The following is a 16,309-nucleotide window of genomic DNA, read 5'->3' as shown; positions in this document are numbered from 1 at the left end:
TTAAACTAAGTCATGTTGTTATTGTATTTTTGTTTATACTTGTGGTTCATGAAAATTGTTTATACTTACGATATTTTTCCAAATGGTTTATTTTTTAATCTCTTTGCATTTTTACCTTATTTGTTATTTTTCTGTGATTCCTCCAATCAGTCGATCATACATATCCATATGTGTAAGTGGTGACTTTGTTTTGAATATGTACTTAAGTATATATCAAATTAATTATTATTATTGTTTTGTTTTGTTCCCAGTCCTGATGATGACTTCAGATTGAAGTTTAAATATCGACCAAATAAATTATAAATGAATATAAACAAAAAAATAAGTTTTATTCATCTTGAAGCCTTTTAGCTCAATAAATCTAACAATTTACAATATTCAAGGCTATTAACTTGTATTAAAAATTTAGTAAAAAATAAAAAAAATAAAATGAGATTTGTCTTATAATGACGTATTTAAGCATTAAACAAGATAAACTAATGATTTTGATAAGATAGCGTGGCACTTCCCACTTATGATAAAAAGTTGTATCTAAGTAGTCACGTACTCAATGACTACCAAAATCGATAGACGTATTGTTTCTTTTAAATGGCAATACTCTTATAAAACTCAAATTTCCGTTTTTGGTGACACAATAACAAGGTGCTTCAAAATTCATCGTAAAATTTTACATGTTTTTTTTTTAAATTTACAAGCCAAATATGTATTTTATTAATAACTAAAAGTTATTGAAAGTGGTTCAATGAAATTTTATTTGAGCTCAAGATTAAACAGCCAACGAATTTTGCCCATTTATGCTAAAAAGTTTGATGTTAGTAACCGCTTTACCAATTTGTACCAAACTCGATAGACGTATTGATTTCTATAAAAATTTAATACTTGTCTGAATGCGAAATGCCTAAGCTTTAAAATAAATTTGGTAAACTTTAGAGAAATATAGTATAAATATAGTATAAATAGTATATATTTATAAATTACTAAATTAATTATTTCTTTTTTTTTTCGAAATAAAAAATTAACTTGTACATAGATATCTTATTTTTCAATAAAGTAACAAAATTGATTAGTAAATCTGTTTTTCATTGTTGTGATAAGAAATGAGAAACTTATTTTATCTTAACATAGTCATTGTCACTGGAACATATATCTAACAAAGCAACCATTTCTGAGCTATACGCATCTGTAAGATCTGTTTGTGTTCTTACATACCTCATAGATGATATGACTGGATCAGAAGAGATAGCTAACATGCTGAAAAGGTCTTCGTTTTGTCTAACTCGTGATACTTTGCAGGTGTTCATACATCTATGTCTTTTGTAGTCCTTGTTCTTAGATTCTTGAGTTTCTTCAGACAATTTTCATAATGGTAAGCACTGGTACTCTTTTAAATCTTTTCCATGTGCTAAAATTTTATGTACCGTTGGTGTAAGTTTCTTCTCAGGATACTTTTGATGCAGCATCTCTGTAGTTTTAGATACATATTCTCCAAATTTGGGTCCATTAACTGGTTCATGGCAGTTTAAAATATTTAAAATTACTCCCAATCTTTTCACAATATCTCTATCAACTCCTGTTATGCGAGCAGTCACTTCATCGTTTACAAAAAAATCTTCTTGAGGAGTTACCATCATTTGTATTTCCGTATCCATACTTTGGACAGTCAACTCTAAGGTCAATCTCTTTATAGAATGCATCCTGAATTATTATTTTTTCTCCTGTTTTGTTTCTCCTTACATGTTGTATTGTCGTCGAAAACTTCTCCTTGTTGTGGTAGTGTATAAGCCAGCTTCAAAACAAATTCCATACGTGTTATCCTAGCATGCAAAGGAGATATTCCATACTCATAATTTAGTTCGTCAGTTATTGAATCATCAAGATTTTCAAAGTCCTTTTGGCTCTTCTTACAAATTGGACATTTCATTGTAGATGTCGTATTTGTTATTAAGTTCAAAACTTTTCCATCGACCATTGTTAGAAGAAAATCATGCTGTATTGTATTATCATTCCCCTCTTTAATTTCAATTATTGTTGGTTCTAATTTGGCAATTTGATTTTTTATATCACTCACTGTAGCTTTTATGAGTTCCGAAAACTCCTTCTCGTATTTAAATAATATCGGGCGGCACAATATAGTTGATGACGGACCCGGATTTTTCCTATATTCTGAAGCTTTATCTTTTAGTCGTAATGGAACAATAGAAGCCATAAACATATTACTATCTGTAATTGGGTCATCGTCTACATTTATTCTTTGTTTATTTGCGCTTTGTCCTGATGATCCATCACAGCCCTACTTAGTTATCAAGGCTAGCTCCTTTGGCAGTGATTTCAACTTTTCTTCAGTAAGACTTTGAAGGAATCGTGTAGACGTATGATCCATTAGGTTTTGTAGCTCAATTTCAGCTGATACTTCGGTTATTTTGGGACTTAGAGGAACTGCTTCTTTCTTGGCTTGAATAATTTTTTTGTATCCAGGTAAAATATCGGCATTACGTTGCAGTAATGACTTACGCAATATAATATATTTTTCCTTCGTTAAACCGAGATCTATAAAGAGCGCCAAAGCTTCTTTGGGAGTGTATTTCCTAGGTAGCGCATTTGGTGGTGTGGGAATGCTGTTTTTGATCCTCATCAGTCACACTGGACTTGCTACCGCAACTCCTTCTGTTATATGAGACTTCACGTTTTCTTCGTCTTTTTTATATATCTAACAGCCAGTGCTTCTGAAAGATGAGTCGTGACCAAAGCTTTTGTGGTATCAGACTGCTTCTATGGGTTTTGTTGGTCTTCCTCTAGTTGGATTGGTTGACGTGCTAGGCGTTTCTTCGTCCAAAAAAGTTTTGTCAGCTAACCACTTTTCATGATTACTTAGAAATTTTGAATTGTTACGATAGACGTCCTTTCATTTTCTTTCTATCATAATGTATTGTAAACCAATTTTTCTTCCAGGCCTTCCTTTTCTTTAATGCTAGTTTCACTCGCTAATTCTCTCATAATAGCCTCAACGAAGTCCCGTCTTGACTATGTAGATTTAAACACCGCAAATAGTTTAAATTTTTCTAGATAAATATTAGAATTGGCTTCGAGTGTATCTGACTAAATATTAAACTGTGAACTATATTTAAAAATACTATTCACTTTATTTAAGTAAACAGAATACTTAGTTCCTTAATCTCCAAAAGACGAATGATAATGTGCATTTTATGATGGATAGCTTTATATACCTACTCAAATTATTAAAATTAATTTCAGGTATACAATTCGTAACTAAAAAAACGTATGTTGTTAACAAGTTCCAATAACAAAAATGACCTTACGGCCGTACTGAATCATATATACCTACTCAGGCGCGTATTTATGCCCAAGGCTGTTTAACTTTATTTGATGTTAAAAAGTGAAGTTGCAGCTGGATGCAGGTAGACTTTATGAATTTAGGCAACTGAATATTTCACAAATAACTACTGTTAATTTGACGGAGCACATATTTTAACATTTTTTATTTTTTCGATCAAAGTTTTAAAAAGGGCCTAAAAATTGGCATTTCGAAAAACAGGTATATCCGCCAACTTTTACCAAAAAAAAACCATTTTTTTTTGTTTCAATCCTAAATTAAATTATCTTTAATAGCTATACAAGAAAACGACAACCGCCCGCCCTCTTTACTCATAAAACCATTTTAAATACAACGAAGAAGAAAAATTTCAAATTTTTCCCAATGTTGAAAATTGGTCAACTTTGAGCGGCTCTACCTGGTAAACTATAATTTTCTGTGAAAAAAGGTTGCATATTCTTGATCCCAGGAAAATTCTCTATTAGAAACATGTATTAGATTTAGCGAACGCTTTCATAATTTTTTTGGTTTTTGCCATGCTTTAACGGCAGAGGCGCCACTGTGCAGCGGTCAACATACTGTGTTATTCTACTCAACATTCGATAATGGACCCTTCATTATTTCTTGAGTGCGTATAATTTTCATACTATTTCATTCAACAGTTTACCCTGCATGCAAAAAAAGCAGCAGGTGAGGCATCCAAACAAGCTTTGGAAGTTTCCAAGCAAGCGGCTGGCGTCAGTAAACACACTTTCGATGATCTAACTTATGTTAGCAAGTCCACAATTGGTGATTTGACAAAAACTGCCAAAGAAGCTGCTACGAAGAAGGGCATTATAAAGGTGGAAGAATACGATCAGACGACAGGACAGCAAATCGCCACAAACAAACAAATGCAAGGATCCGGTGGAAATTTCTTTACATCGATAGGCACTGATTTCAATGGGATCGCCTCGTCGACGTCTACTATGTTTTCCGGCATGTTTGGTGGTAAAAGTGAGTATATTCAAAATGTTAGTTATAATTAAGTATAATCACCAAACATCTTGTGTACGTTTCCTTAGAAAACCAACAAAAGCAACAACAGCAGTCGCACTCACATCAAAGTGGTAGTGGTGCGCAGCAAAAGTCGAAGGCGGGCGTCAATTTCGATCCATTTCCAAGTCGCAAAGGTCTAGTAGAACGCACCCCACTCATCAAACACTCTGGACCTGGAAAAAGTCAGGAAGATATTACACGCCAACAAAATCAAGAACGTTCACATAGTAATTCAGAAAATCAAACATTCCTAAATGATATAATAACACAAGTACTGGCCGGCGAGGGTGTTGGTTGGTTGAAGATGAATCGTTTTAAAAAACTAATGGAAGATGAATCTTATCGCACATTAGTACTTGGTAAACTTAATAAGACTTTGGATAAAAAAATTATGCCTGATGATCATATTGATGATGTGGTGAGTTAGTAGTTACTCGCAATCAGAGCTAAACGATTAGGATTACTATTACCAAACTGTTACGATTACTGTAATCATAATCGCATTTGAATAATCGAGAACCTGCGATTACTGCATTTAATTTTTATAATTTTATAAAATAAATTTTAAATCGCTATTAAAATAATCATACCACTGGGACCCAAAAAATAAAGGGTCTCTATTTTTAACCCAACTCACAAACCGTCATATTTTTTGGAGTTATGAGCTCGAATTCGGGTTAATTTTAGTGAGTGTATCCTCAAAATATCAAGAAAATTTCTAAAAACTCGAAAACTAGTAAGATATCTAACGGGTTTTTCGCAATATACTTGAAAATTCAAGCTGACGGTAAGACTGACATCGGCGCGCTCTTTTTATTACTATCACCGAGGTTTTCTTATTGGTTTCTTACCGGCTTAGTATAGCCGGATTACATATGAATCATCAATTTTGTTGATAGGATTTATCAGTATCTCTTTCATAACGAACAGGAGGGTTTAGATAGCAAATTGTTAACTTACAATTAAGTCTTAACCGTTTAAACGGCGCGTCAGTCGCTTCTTGGCTCTGCCAACTAGAGCCAATTGGTCTTTCCAGCGAATGGGGGCCACCATCTTCCTCTTCCATAGGCGGGTTGCGGTAAAAATACTTTCTTAGCCGGAGCGTCAACTTTCATTCGCATTCGCCAGCATAGCTGGTCAGTTTTAGTTCGCTGGACTACGTTGATGTCTGCTTAAAACTCGTGGGGCTCATCATTAAATCTCCTTCGGCACTCGACATCGCCAACGCGTAGAGGTCCATAAATCTTTCGAAGAACGTGTCCCTCTAACACTCCCAGAGCCGCTTCATCTGATGTTGTCATGATCCATGCTTCTGCACCATATAGCAGGACGGTTACGATAACTGACTTGTAGAGCATGATTTTTGTTGCCAAGAAAGGATTTTATTTTTGCAATTGCCTATCTTCGCTGGATTTCAGAGCTGATGTTGTTGTTAGTATTAATTCTGGATCCCAAATAAACGAAGTCTTTTACTATTTCGAAATTATGGTTGCCAACAATAACGTGGTTGCCAAGGCGCGTATGCGCTGACCCTTTGTTCGATTTTGAAATCAAATCGATAACTTTCCTGTAACGAATTCATCGTTTTTCAATGATAAATTGAAACCTTTTCGACAGCAAATCAATATGACAATAACACGATAAAATGTCGATAACAAGCCGATAGCTCGTATTCATAATATCAGTAACTTATTGATAAACTTTTTTATCGATAACAAACCGTTAAAAAATAATAAATGATTTCGGGTCCGGTTTCGGGTATAGTTCTCTTTTCGGGTTTGGTTCCGATCCCGATACCAATACGGTTCCGGGTTCATGTTCGATTCCGGTCTAGATTTTGGTTCAATCTAGTTCCGGGTTAGAGTTTAATTTCTTTATTTCCTTTCTTTCTTTCCCCTTCCTTTTCTTTCCTCTTTTCCTTTCTTTCCCCTTCCTTTTCTTTCCTCTTTTCCTTTTATTTTATCTCCATTCCTTTCCTTTCATTTCCTTTCCCTTTCTTTTCTTTGCTTTTCTTTTCTTTTCCTCCCTTTCGTGTCTTGTCTTTTCTTTTTTCTTGTTCGATATTTCTCTTTCTTGTTCTTTCTTTTCGTTCCTTTTTTCTTTTCCTATTCTTTCTTTTCCTTGCTTTTCCCAGCCTTGCCTTGATTTGCTTTCTGATTTCACCCTTATCATTGTTCCCACATCATGCTTTAGTGCAGTGACTAAATATACATTTACGTAAACCACACACTACGCCTGCATTTATGTACATTCGACAGATATCACCCACATAGCATACCACTTAAAAAGACTACGCCCACGCGTACACTTTATAATTTGCGCTTACATTCAGGATACCTCAATCCGTGAGCAAAAATGTTTACACCTTAAAAATTTAATTAGTTAAAAAAATTACTCTAAATACTAAATAACCGATTACAGCATCGTTATCGTAGGTGTAACCAATTTCACATGCCATTACCTTAATTTACAGAGGTTCTAATCATCACTTTTAGTTCCAATAACAACGGTATTATGCCACTTTTAAAAAGCAAATCTGCATACAATGATGTAAAAGTATTTAATTTGTTGGTTAGAGCCATTGCAAATTAAGGTAATGATATCATCGTTTACGCATAGCTGAGTTTACGCTCTTGCCTTTCATTTAATTTATGGTATTATTTTTTACAGTGTATTCCGAAGCCCGTTTGGAAGGGAATGTTAAAATGTTTGCTGGCCGTCACAGTTGGTTTCGAAGTTACTTATTCAAACTTTGGTCTCGGTGGTATGGCTTCGATATTTCAAATGATGGAAATTGCACATACGCACTATTGGAGTAAAGAGTTTCATGAAACGACAGAAATGTCTTCTAGTTTACTTTCCAGTCATGTCGCAAGCCCTATGGGTAGTCGTGAGAATTTACGCTCTCCATCCAGTCCGATGGATTCCCATTCCGGATTGGGCAGCGAATGGGCTTCGCCACAAGAATCGCGCAAGAGTTCTTCACAAACTGATCGTGCTGGTCCATCAGCTGCGGCAAACTCGGCAACAGCGCGACGTATGTCATCGGCTGAAAGTCAAGATGGCCAATCGACAACAGAGATGTTTAAGGATATGTTGGCGCAAAAGCGTACAGCTTTTTTAAGCAAATTGACTTCATTCGACTCAGATGTAAGTTATTTGTTGATATATGTGTGCATGTGATTGTGTGTTTGGACTTGCATACAGCAACCTTTTTGTTATGACACTCAACAAACATTTATTAAAAAAATGGGGATGGTTTTTTGTCATAAGAATTTCTTCCTCAAAACAATGAAGGTTTTCTGAAAACACCGAAGCCCGTCTAATGTGTGAGAAAATTTTATATTTTATAATTTTTACGAAACGTTGGAGATATTGATTTTTATCGTTTTCAATACGTGGTTGAATAACACCATGGCGGAACCATAAAAGGTGGCAGCATGGTGACATACCTGCAACCATAAATAAAAATTCCATGTACTTTGTTGTTTTTTTGTTTTGTTTTGAAATTCGATGGACTAATGTCAATATCGTATTGCGTCGGAAGTTGATGTATCAAATCAAATTAAAAAGTACTAATCAGCTGTCCCGTGCTGCCACCTGGTATAGTTCCGCCATGAATAACAGCGGGCCAGAAAACATGTTATTTGGCGAAAAATCATTCCCTTTTTCATGTTCTGATAAAGTTTTTTTGAGTATTTATAGAGTACCATGCTATTAAGCTTTTTGCTACGCTAGAGCATGATTACTTACCTAGGGATATTAAAGTGGAGTTGTGTTTCGGTGTGAGTGACCTAACGGCTGTTACACGTTGATTTTAAACAAAAATAAAGCTTGAGTCTCTCATATCTCATTAGATAAAATTATGTGGGACATATGTACATTTACCAGCCTACATAATAGGGAAAATAGAGGGGAGAACAAAAAATGACACTGATGATGTCTCCAAACCGAATTTAACAAGGGATGACGAAAAGTTTCAATATACATCAGGAAACTATCTCTTCACTTTAAGCTTCGTTGAATTAGTTTTGCAAAGTTAAGGCGAAACTACTTCAGATGGCTCTGAATCTACAAAAGTCTCATTTAAAGTCGAAACGATATTGTTTCAACCAATTTTAATTTTTCTTCCTACCTAGTTATGGGACCGGACTTTTATTCTGCCCTTAAAAAATAAAAATTGGTATTAGCCTTTTATTTTCTTACTTTACCTAATCATAAGTCGTCATAAAAATGCTATGGATATCCCCGAGATCGCATGCACTTTCATCTCGTACAATTTTTTTACCCGGACTTTTACGGCTAAAAAAAAAGCTATTAAAATGGGTCGCTGAAAATCATGGTTCAGTGCCTTAATGAGCTCTTTCATCCCAGAAGTACACTCTTCTTGCTGTACACTCCTAAATACCATCTGAAAAGGTTAAGCTATCCTTCGTTGATACAACTGAGTTCTTGCATACGCAGTCAGTTAGAAAAAAGTTATATTTGAACTATCCGTGAGCTGTTTATTTTCAAAGTGGCATAAGTCATTTCATGTCGTTTAGGTTCAATGATAATTTGTTTGTATCTCTCCTCGCCTCCAGTTTGTTAGAGTCCAATATCCAAAAGATGCAATTCTTATTATTATTTTATAATTGTAGAACCATCTATATATGCATTCGTTCAAAAATAACAATGCATTTAAGACCATGAGTTGGAAATGACTTATGCCACTTTCAAAATAAACGGCTCATATGTACATCACATTCCTTGCTAAAAACTATTAATTCGATGCTAAAGCCTTCCGTTTCGACTATTGTCTTGGGTGAGTTCAATCTGCCGCAAAACCGCACGCATGGTTCATCTCTCACCTAAATATTGTACCGGTTTCGTCAAAGTCGAACTTTGCCTGCCAGAGATTAACAATATCCTTTATAATATATTTGGAAAAGTATTAGCTCAAATCTTTGCTGATGATATCTCTAAATATTCCATTAGTCGAATCGATCCCAATATTGGACCTGAAGATGCGTACCACTCCCTCAAAATAATAACTCCAGTTATCGCTTTGGGTTTGGGAATGCCAACTTCAAAAAATTTAACCGTGATATCTCTCGAATAGTTGTACCAATATACAGTGATGACGTGGAGCAAAGCGTTTCGGAAGAATACGTATCTAAGCAGGTTGGTGTAAATTCAAGCGAAGTATGGTTCACTAAAGTGCTGAAAATTTAAGAAAATAAAAATAATCGGTCTTTAAACTTGTTAAATAAGACGGTTTTACATTCCCGTTACATACAGTAATCAATTCAACGCTATAAGTATTTATTTATGTTATTGTACGAAATGTGCTACAAAGTTTATATAAGCAAAATGAAAAGAAATATAACTTGCAATCCGAAGGCATTTTACGGCGGCGGCTGCCGTGTTGTGATGGTAGCGTGTTTCGCCATCCACACCGAAAACGCTTTGTGCTCGCCCCGGGCAAAGCAAAATCGAAATTTTAAAAACAAGTTTTTTTCAATTAGAAGAACATTTTTCTAAGCGGGGTCACCCCTCAGCAGTGTTTTCAAGGCCTCCGAGTGTATTTCTGCTTTCAGTGAAAACTCATCTGCTTCGCAGATGCCGTTCGGAATCGGCATAAAACATGTAGGTCCCGTCCGGCTAGTTTGCAGGAAAAATTAAGAGGAGCACGACGCAAATTGGAAGAGAAGCTCCGCTTAAAATCCCCTCGGAGGTTATCGCGCCTTACATTTATTTATTTATTTAAACTCTAAACGCAGGGTGATAGGGTGGCCATCAAGAGATTGCCGGCTTCTTTGCAGAACTTTTCAAATCCAATTATTCTGTTGAAAAAAATATTTTGTCTAATGAATGCCCATATCATCTTGATTCATTTAATTCAATCAGTAATCCACGTATATATCTTCAGAAGATGTATTATCTTATTTAAAAACTTTCAAAGAATCATATATGTAAATAGGGTCCTAATATAATCCGACACACTTTCTTAAAGAATGTGCAAATGAATTTGATGTAATTCAGCACATAATTGGAGGCCGAATGAGGTTCCGTGTGGACACCATATTAAACATTGAATGGCCAAATATATATACATATGTATGCATACATAAAAATATCTCTATAACTAATTGCTAATATTAAACATGTATACGTATTATTAAAAAAAACATTTAAATACCGTGCTCGTAGAGTTGTTGCGTAACACCACTTTATTGTTGCCTGTAGTACTTTTGTCGGCTTGCTCTTTGTTCGTAGTTTATCAATTACATATTGTATCTACATACCACATTTTGTTGTTACGTAGTAGTTAGTTAGATGAACAATGAACAAATTTCCTCCTGATTTGTGGTATCCATTCCCAGGGTGCCGGTTCCACAGGTGCTCTATCTGTTGTTAGTGACTTACTACCTGCTGGTAGTTTGAATGTCCGTATGCCTGCGAGTTGTCGCTCAACGGTATCTGATACTGAATATGAAAATGTAAGTACAAAAATACTTGTTGTATGTTAATGTCATATGATTTTAAACTTCATCCTTATTTAAGTTTGATTGTGCAAGAGTATAAACTAGCAACGAATGAAAACTCTACTAAAACCTTATGTTAGAAATTGATTTGAAATGAAATAAGCTAAAAGATGTCATATTTCCTTTTGACTTCTTTTACTAATTTTGCCCTTCTAGAAAAATATGTGCATATACAATTTTATCCCTGCATGTCCTATTCGTAACTATATGAGGTTATTACTAACGTGTATAACTAAATTCCAGACCACCACGTGCACCTCGAAAGATTCAAAACGAAGCTCTGGTAATATTTGGTCTGGCAAATCAACGCTCAGCGCCGGTTTTCGTTATACGGGCGGACATTTGATCAACACTTCTTCTTCACCATCACCGGAAAGTCCAAGAGTATACCTCTTTGAGGGTTTAATTGGCCGAGATCGTTCAAATTTGTGGAATCAAATGCAATTTTGGGAAGATGCTTTCTTGGATGCAGTGAGTCAAGAACGTGATATGATTGGCATGGATCAGGTGAGTGCAAGAGATTGAAGAGTGCTCGATAATAGTAGTAGCATTACGAAATTGTACTTTTTGACCTGAGTACTGCTTACCCCGGTATCATTTAATGGAGTTACTACTGATCTTATGAAGTTTTTGGTTTAATTTTTCCTAAATGGTCTTTTGCGCAAAATTTTTCTTTTGTGGAATGGATACTAGTACAAGTTTCTGAATTTCAGTAATTCATCAGCTAGCTTTTTGGTTGTTGAGTTTTGAACTCGAAATAACCTACATAAATTCATACTGGTAGGCAGATACTGATAGGCCTCTATCCACTGAGCCACACGAATGCCCCGTTTCACGCTTTGTAATTTGTTTCTGAATATTGCATTTTTGTTGCTTTCCTTAATGCACAATTAGGCAAATATGTTTACTATATGTTTTTAATCAAAAATGTGCGGAATATTTTTAAGCTCTTTCAGCAGAACCTTACCAGTGACGTTGGAATTTTTATAACAGTGCATTATTAGCAATGTTTCCGCTGCTCACTTTTATATCGTTATAATTTAGGTATGTATATGGGGTATTCCGTCCTATTTCAACCAATTTTGAACCCGACCCATTTAGAATTGGCTGAAAGTTTTTTTTCTTTTTCTAGCTTTCGAAAGATGTTTTTCAGAAGTTTTTCTAATTTCATTTTTTTTGAATTTTTTTCCGAAAAGTACATTTAAAAACAAATTTAAAAAAAAAAAGATCCCAAACGGTCAATTTTTGAAAAAGTTATAGCATTTTGAAAACAAAAACGGTGTTTTTTTAAAAATTCATAACTTTTTTTGAGTTGGATGAAAAAATTTGAAAAACGTCTTACGTAGGCTAGAAAAAGAAGAAAAACTTTCAGCCAATTCTAAAGGGGTCGGGTTCAAAATTGGTTGAAATGGGATGGAATACCCCATACGTATTTAATTAGCGGGACATGCTCCTATTGCCTTATACAATTTTCTTTTGTTATTAGTATTAGTAAAAAATTTAAAAAATGATCTAGCCTAAAAATATTCCACACAATTGGTATTTGAAACATCTAGTATATATGTACGTATAAAATTGTGTATTGAAGGAATACCAACAAGAAGGCAATACTTAGAGACAAATTTAAAAGCGTGCAGCGGGGCTCATCAGTTGGAAGAGTCGATAGAGGCATCTGAAAAGTTAGCTAACTTATTTAAAATTTAAACTTTAAATTCATTGCGCGCAGGTGCTAGGTATCAGCTCGACCCTAGCCTGAAGGATTTCATTTGGTTGTTGTTAAAACTGTCAAGGATTCTCAACTAGTTTTTTTACCACTCCATATTAAATGAATAGGAAAATGCTAGTTTGAGGTGAAATATTCAAAATAGTGGATCAGGTATCACTGCTTTTTCTCACCGAGCAGGTTGTAGCCGATGAAAAGTCGTATACATTTATATACATACATATAAAAAAATCCGCAACAAGTAGGTAGACAAATGGGTTGGACAGGGTATATATTTTGCGTCACAACCACTTAGATTATAGCGCACAATCACGAAATAGTCCAGAGATAAACCCGAAATGATCCATAGAAGGAAATTTATGCTTGATTTTTTAAAACAGTGGGACTAAAAACTTCTATGAAACACTGTTTTAGAAAATAGTCTCTAAATGGTCAAGAAATAGTTGCGAAACCAAATTCGAAATGATCCGGCGAAAGCTCGTAAATATTCCGTAACAATTCTGCCGATATAAATTTTGAACTAATCTCGAAAGTATACGCAGATAATCCTGAAATATTCATGAAATGGTGGTATAAGCGATATTATTACGAAAACAACCAAGGTACTGAGCCGAAACAATCATGAGAAGATCTGAAGTCCTAAACAATTTTGAAATTGTCTCTAGAAAGCTCCTAAAATTATGATGCAAAGTTCTGACGTTTGGACGTCTGAATTACCCAGAGTTATGCCGGTTTTGAAAAAAGTTGTAGGGGGAGTTCGATGGCTCAGGGGAGTAACACTGTCTCTTTCTCCAAATATATTGAGTCTAGGTTTATATGGCCCATAAATCAAAAATCATTGTAATAGGTCAAATCGACCTAGGCATATGAAGTCTATCTATATACCTCAGATACCAAATATGATTAGCCTGGGAAGAGTTGAAGCAATTTAAAGATACTTCCACACTTTTTCTATCTTTGTGTCAGATTTCATCCAAATTCGTTCATAACGATAAAATAATACAAAAGTGACTATTTTCTAGGGCGTTGAATGCCTCTTTTCTGAAAAAATAACCAGTATATCCTATCTATCTGTGTGCCAAATTTCATCGAAATCCTCTAAGCCGTTCTGACGTGATTGAGTCTTAAAGACAAATATCCGGATATCCAAGCTTTCACATTTATAATATTAAAGACATTGTATGTGTATAAAAATGTGTATTCTAAGCTCTTTAGAACGTGGTACTGACCTCTTGAATTTATTTAAATGTTTTTTTATCACCAGGGTCCGATTGAAATGATGGAACGCTACAAGTCGCTAAGCGATGAGGAGCGCAAACGTTTGGAGCATGATGAAGATCGACTGCTCTCTACAATGCTGTACAATCTAACAGCCATACTCGTTATGCTTGGCGTAAATAAAGAAGAGATACGACGCAAAATACGACGCTTGTTAGGCAAAAGCCACATTGGTTTGGTTTATTCAACCGAAGTGCACAATGTTGTAGATCAAATAAATAATCTTGTGAGTTGCACAGCTTGCTTGTAGTACCTTTGATGTCACATTTAATTACGTTTCTCTACTATTTTTTAACAAATTTCACAGAATGGTAATGATATCGATCTAAAACCACTCGGCTCGAGATTGCTGCATCGTCAGAGTTTCACCGTTCATCCCGGTTCAGATGCAAGTGGTCCACTTTTATTTATGGAGGTACGTGACGATGGACTTGTGGTACGTTCTGTAGATGGCACCATTGTCGAACGTTGGTTCTATGAACGTTTGGTTAATATGACATATTCGCCGAAAACAAAAGTGCTCTGCCTTTGGCGTCGCAACGGTGGACAAATACAACTAAATCGTTTCTATACTCGAAAGGTGTGTCAACGAAATGTTGATATTATACTGTTTCCAATGTTTTAAATGTTTTCTCCATTAAATTACTACAGTGCAGAGAATTGTACAACTGCATAAAAGAGTCAATGGAACGCAGTGGAACACCAAAGAATGTACCTGAGTTAGGTGGCGAATTTCCAGTGCAAGACATGAACACCGGTGAGGGTGGCCTTTTACAGGTGTGCTTAGAAGGTGTTGGTTTGTTGTTTTCCAACAGTAAGGTAAGTGAACTGATTTAAATTAAATATGCAATGTTCTATTTGGTTGTCGATAATTTAAAATACTTAAAAGCATATTCTGGTGTAAAAAGGTCTTTAGGTATTTGTGGGAAGTTGTTATGAGTATTCAACCATTTTAAGTATATTTCCCAAAAATCTTTAACGCCTTCTATTTCAAACTCTTTTTTGATTGTTTTCATTTTTTTGTGAAATTTTTAAATTGTAAAGCTACGTGAAAACTTTTTCTTATTCTTTCCTAATTTTTTAAATTTAATTATTTTTCTTTTGTTTTTTTTTGTTCACAAAAGCAGCGTCATTTAATTTTGAAAAGTTCACTCATTTGTAAAGTTTTTCATGCGAAATATTTGTTTGTGTATAAAAGCAAGGACCTTCTCAATTTATATAACATTTTTTCACTGAAAAATGATTTAATAATATGATTGAAATGCCTAGTTAAGGAGTATTTCAAATATGCATTGTGGTGCTGAGGATTTAGTAGCATTTCCGGTAGTTAACCCCAACATGTTGCAATTAACGGTTTATTAATTTGTAGTTTTTATAATTTATGACAATATACAATGTTTGATTTTGTAAAATTTTTAGTTGTAGTTCTACGCATATATTTAAGGCACGGCTGATAAATTGACTAATCGTAATCCGAATGTAATCCTAAAAAGTAAGGAAGTCCAGTGGCGTAGTGAGGGAGGCGGGGGGGCAAGGGGAGCCTCTTGTCCCGGGCGCTGCTCACAGAGGGGCGCCAAACGGTCCCAAAAGCAGAACTTCCTGGATAATTTGTATTTTTATTATAACTGATTTCTGGAAAAAATTTTCTATACTAAAAAATTTTGTTAGTTTCATACCATTAGTTCATTCCGAAAATTCGATACAGTATCTGTGAAGAAGCAATAGAAAAAGCGAAGTCTCTTTGTGAAAAATGGGATATTGATATAGTACAACCTGTAAGAATGTGTGCCGCAAAATGCCCGGAAAATCGGCTAGAGATGTTAGTCTTTCCGCAGAATGTGAAATTTCTCACGTTATGAAAAGTGTTCTGGATCGTATCCAACAAGAAATACGTACAAGATTTACACTACTATAATTTAAGATTTGAATTTCTCTTAGACGTTGGAAATTTGTTAAACAAGGATAATAACGACTTAGAAAGAAATTGTAAGAACTTGGGTGAATTTTATAATACATATTTCGATGGAACCGAACTTTTTCCCCGGGCGTAAGAAAACCTCACTACGCCACTAAGGAAGTCTACGTGCGGGCAAAATTATATACGTCAAATCTTCAGAGTACAAATCAAATTTAAATTTCAGTTGAATCTTTGTACACTTTTTTCTGTCTCAGCCCAAATTTTCTTCTTCCTTACATTTTTTAAATTATAATATTCAGTCAAGACTTCTTGCGTTACCCTTTAGTCATACATATGATACATAGCTTCAGTCAAATCTTCAGAGTACAAAACAAATTTAAATTTCAGTATCCCGGTCCGTACTTCTGTGAACTAGCAATTTGTTTTAGAAGTTTGACATTCATAGGGTCTGAAAAATGTCGAAAAAATCATGGCATGTAAAGTTTGCACGATCA

General features: G+C 34.9%; 1 protein-coding gene across 14 annotated transcripts in view; it reads left to right on the top strand.

Annotated features, from left to right (window-relative positions):
* Nucleotides 1-16,309, top strand: part of Rab3-GEF (Rab3 GDP-GTP exchange factor) — a 304,714-nt gene that overhangs the window by 196,414 nt on the left and 91,991 nt on the right. For 10 of the 14 annotated variants that reach the window (XM_067781887.1, XM_067781888.1, XM_067781890.1 and 7 more), the window contains 8 exons: nt 3,994-4,327; nt 4,396-4,787; nt 7,040-7,519; nt 10,735-10,851; nt 11,140-11,403; nt 13,884-14,123; nt 14,205-14,477; nt 14,549-14,716. In XM_067781887.1, coding sequence (XP_067637988.1) covers nt 3,994-4,327; nt 4,396-4,787; nt 7,040-7,519; nt 10,735-10,851; nt 11,140-11,403; nt 13,884-14,123; nt 14,205-14,477; nt 14,549-14,716 — 2,268 coding nt within the window. The remainder of the gene's footprint in view (nt 1-3,993; nt 4,328-4,395; nt 4,788-7,039; nt 7,520-10,734; nt 10,852-11,139; nt 11,404-13,883; nt 14,124-14,204; nt 14,478-14,548; nt 14,717-16,309) is intronic. The other 4 variants (XM_067781899.1, XM_067781897.1, XM_067781896.1 and 1 more) reach the window with 1 other exon arrangement.

This window comes from Eurosta solidaginis, chromosome 4, assembly GCF_040869045.1.
Source record: "Eurosta solidaginis isolate ZX-2024a chromosome 4, ASM4086904v1, whole genome shotgun sequence".
NCBI lineage: Eukaryota > Metazoa > Arthropoda > Insecta > Diptera > Tephritidae > Eurosta > Eurosta solidaginis.
Note: the sequence above shows the minus strand (reverse complement) of the source record. Positions and strands in the feature narration are given on the sequence as shown.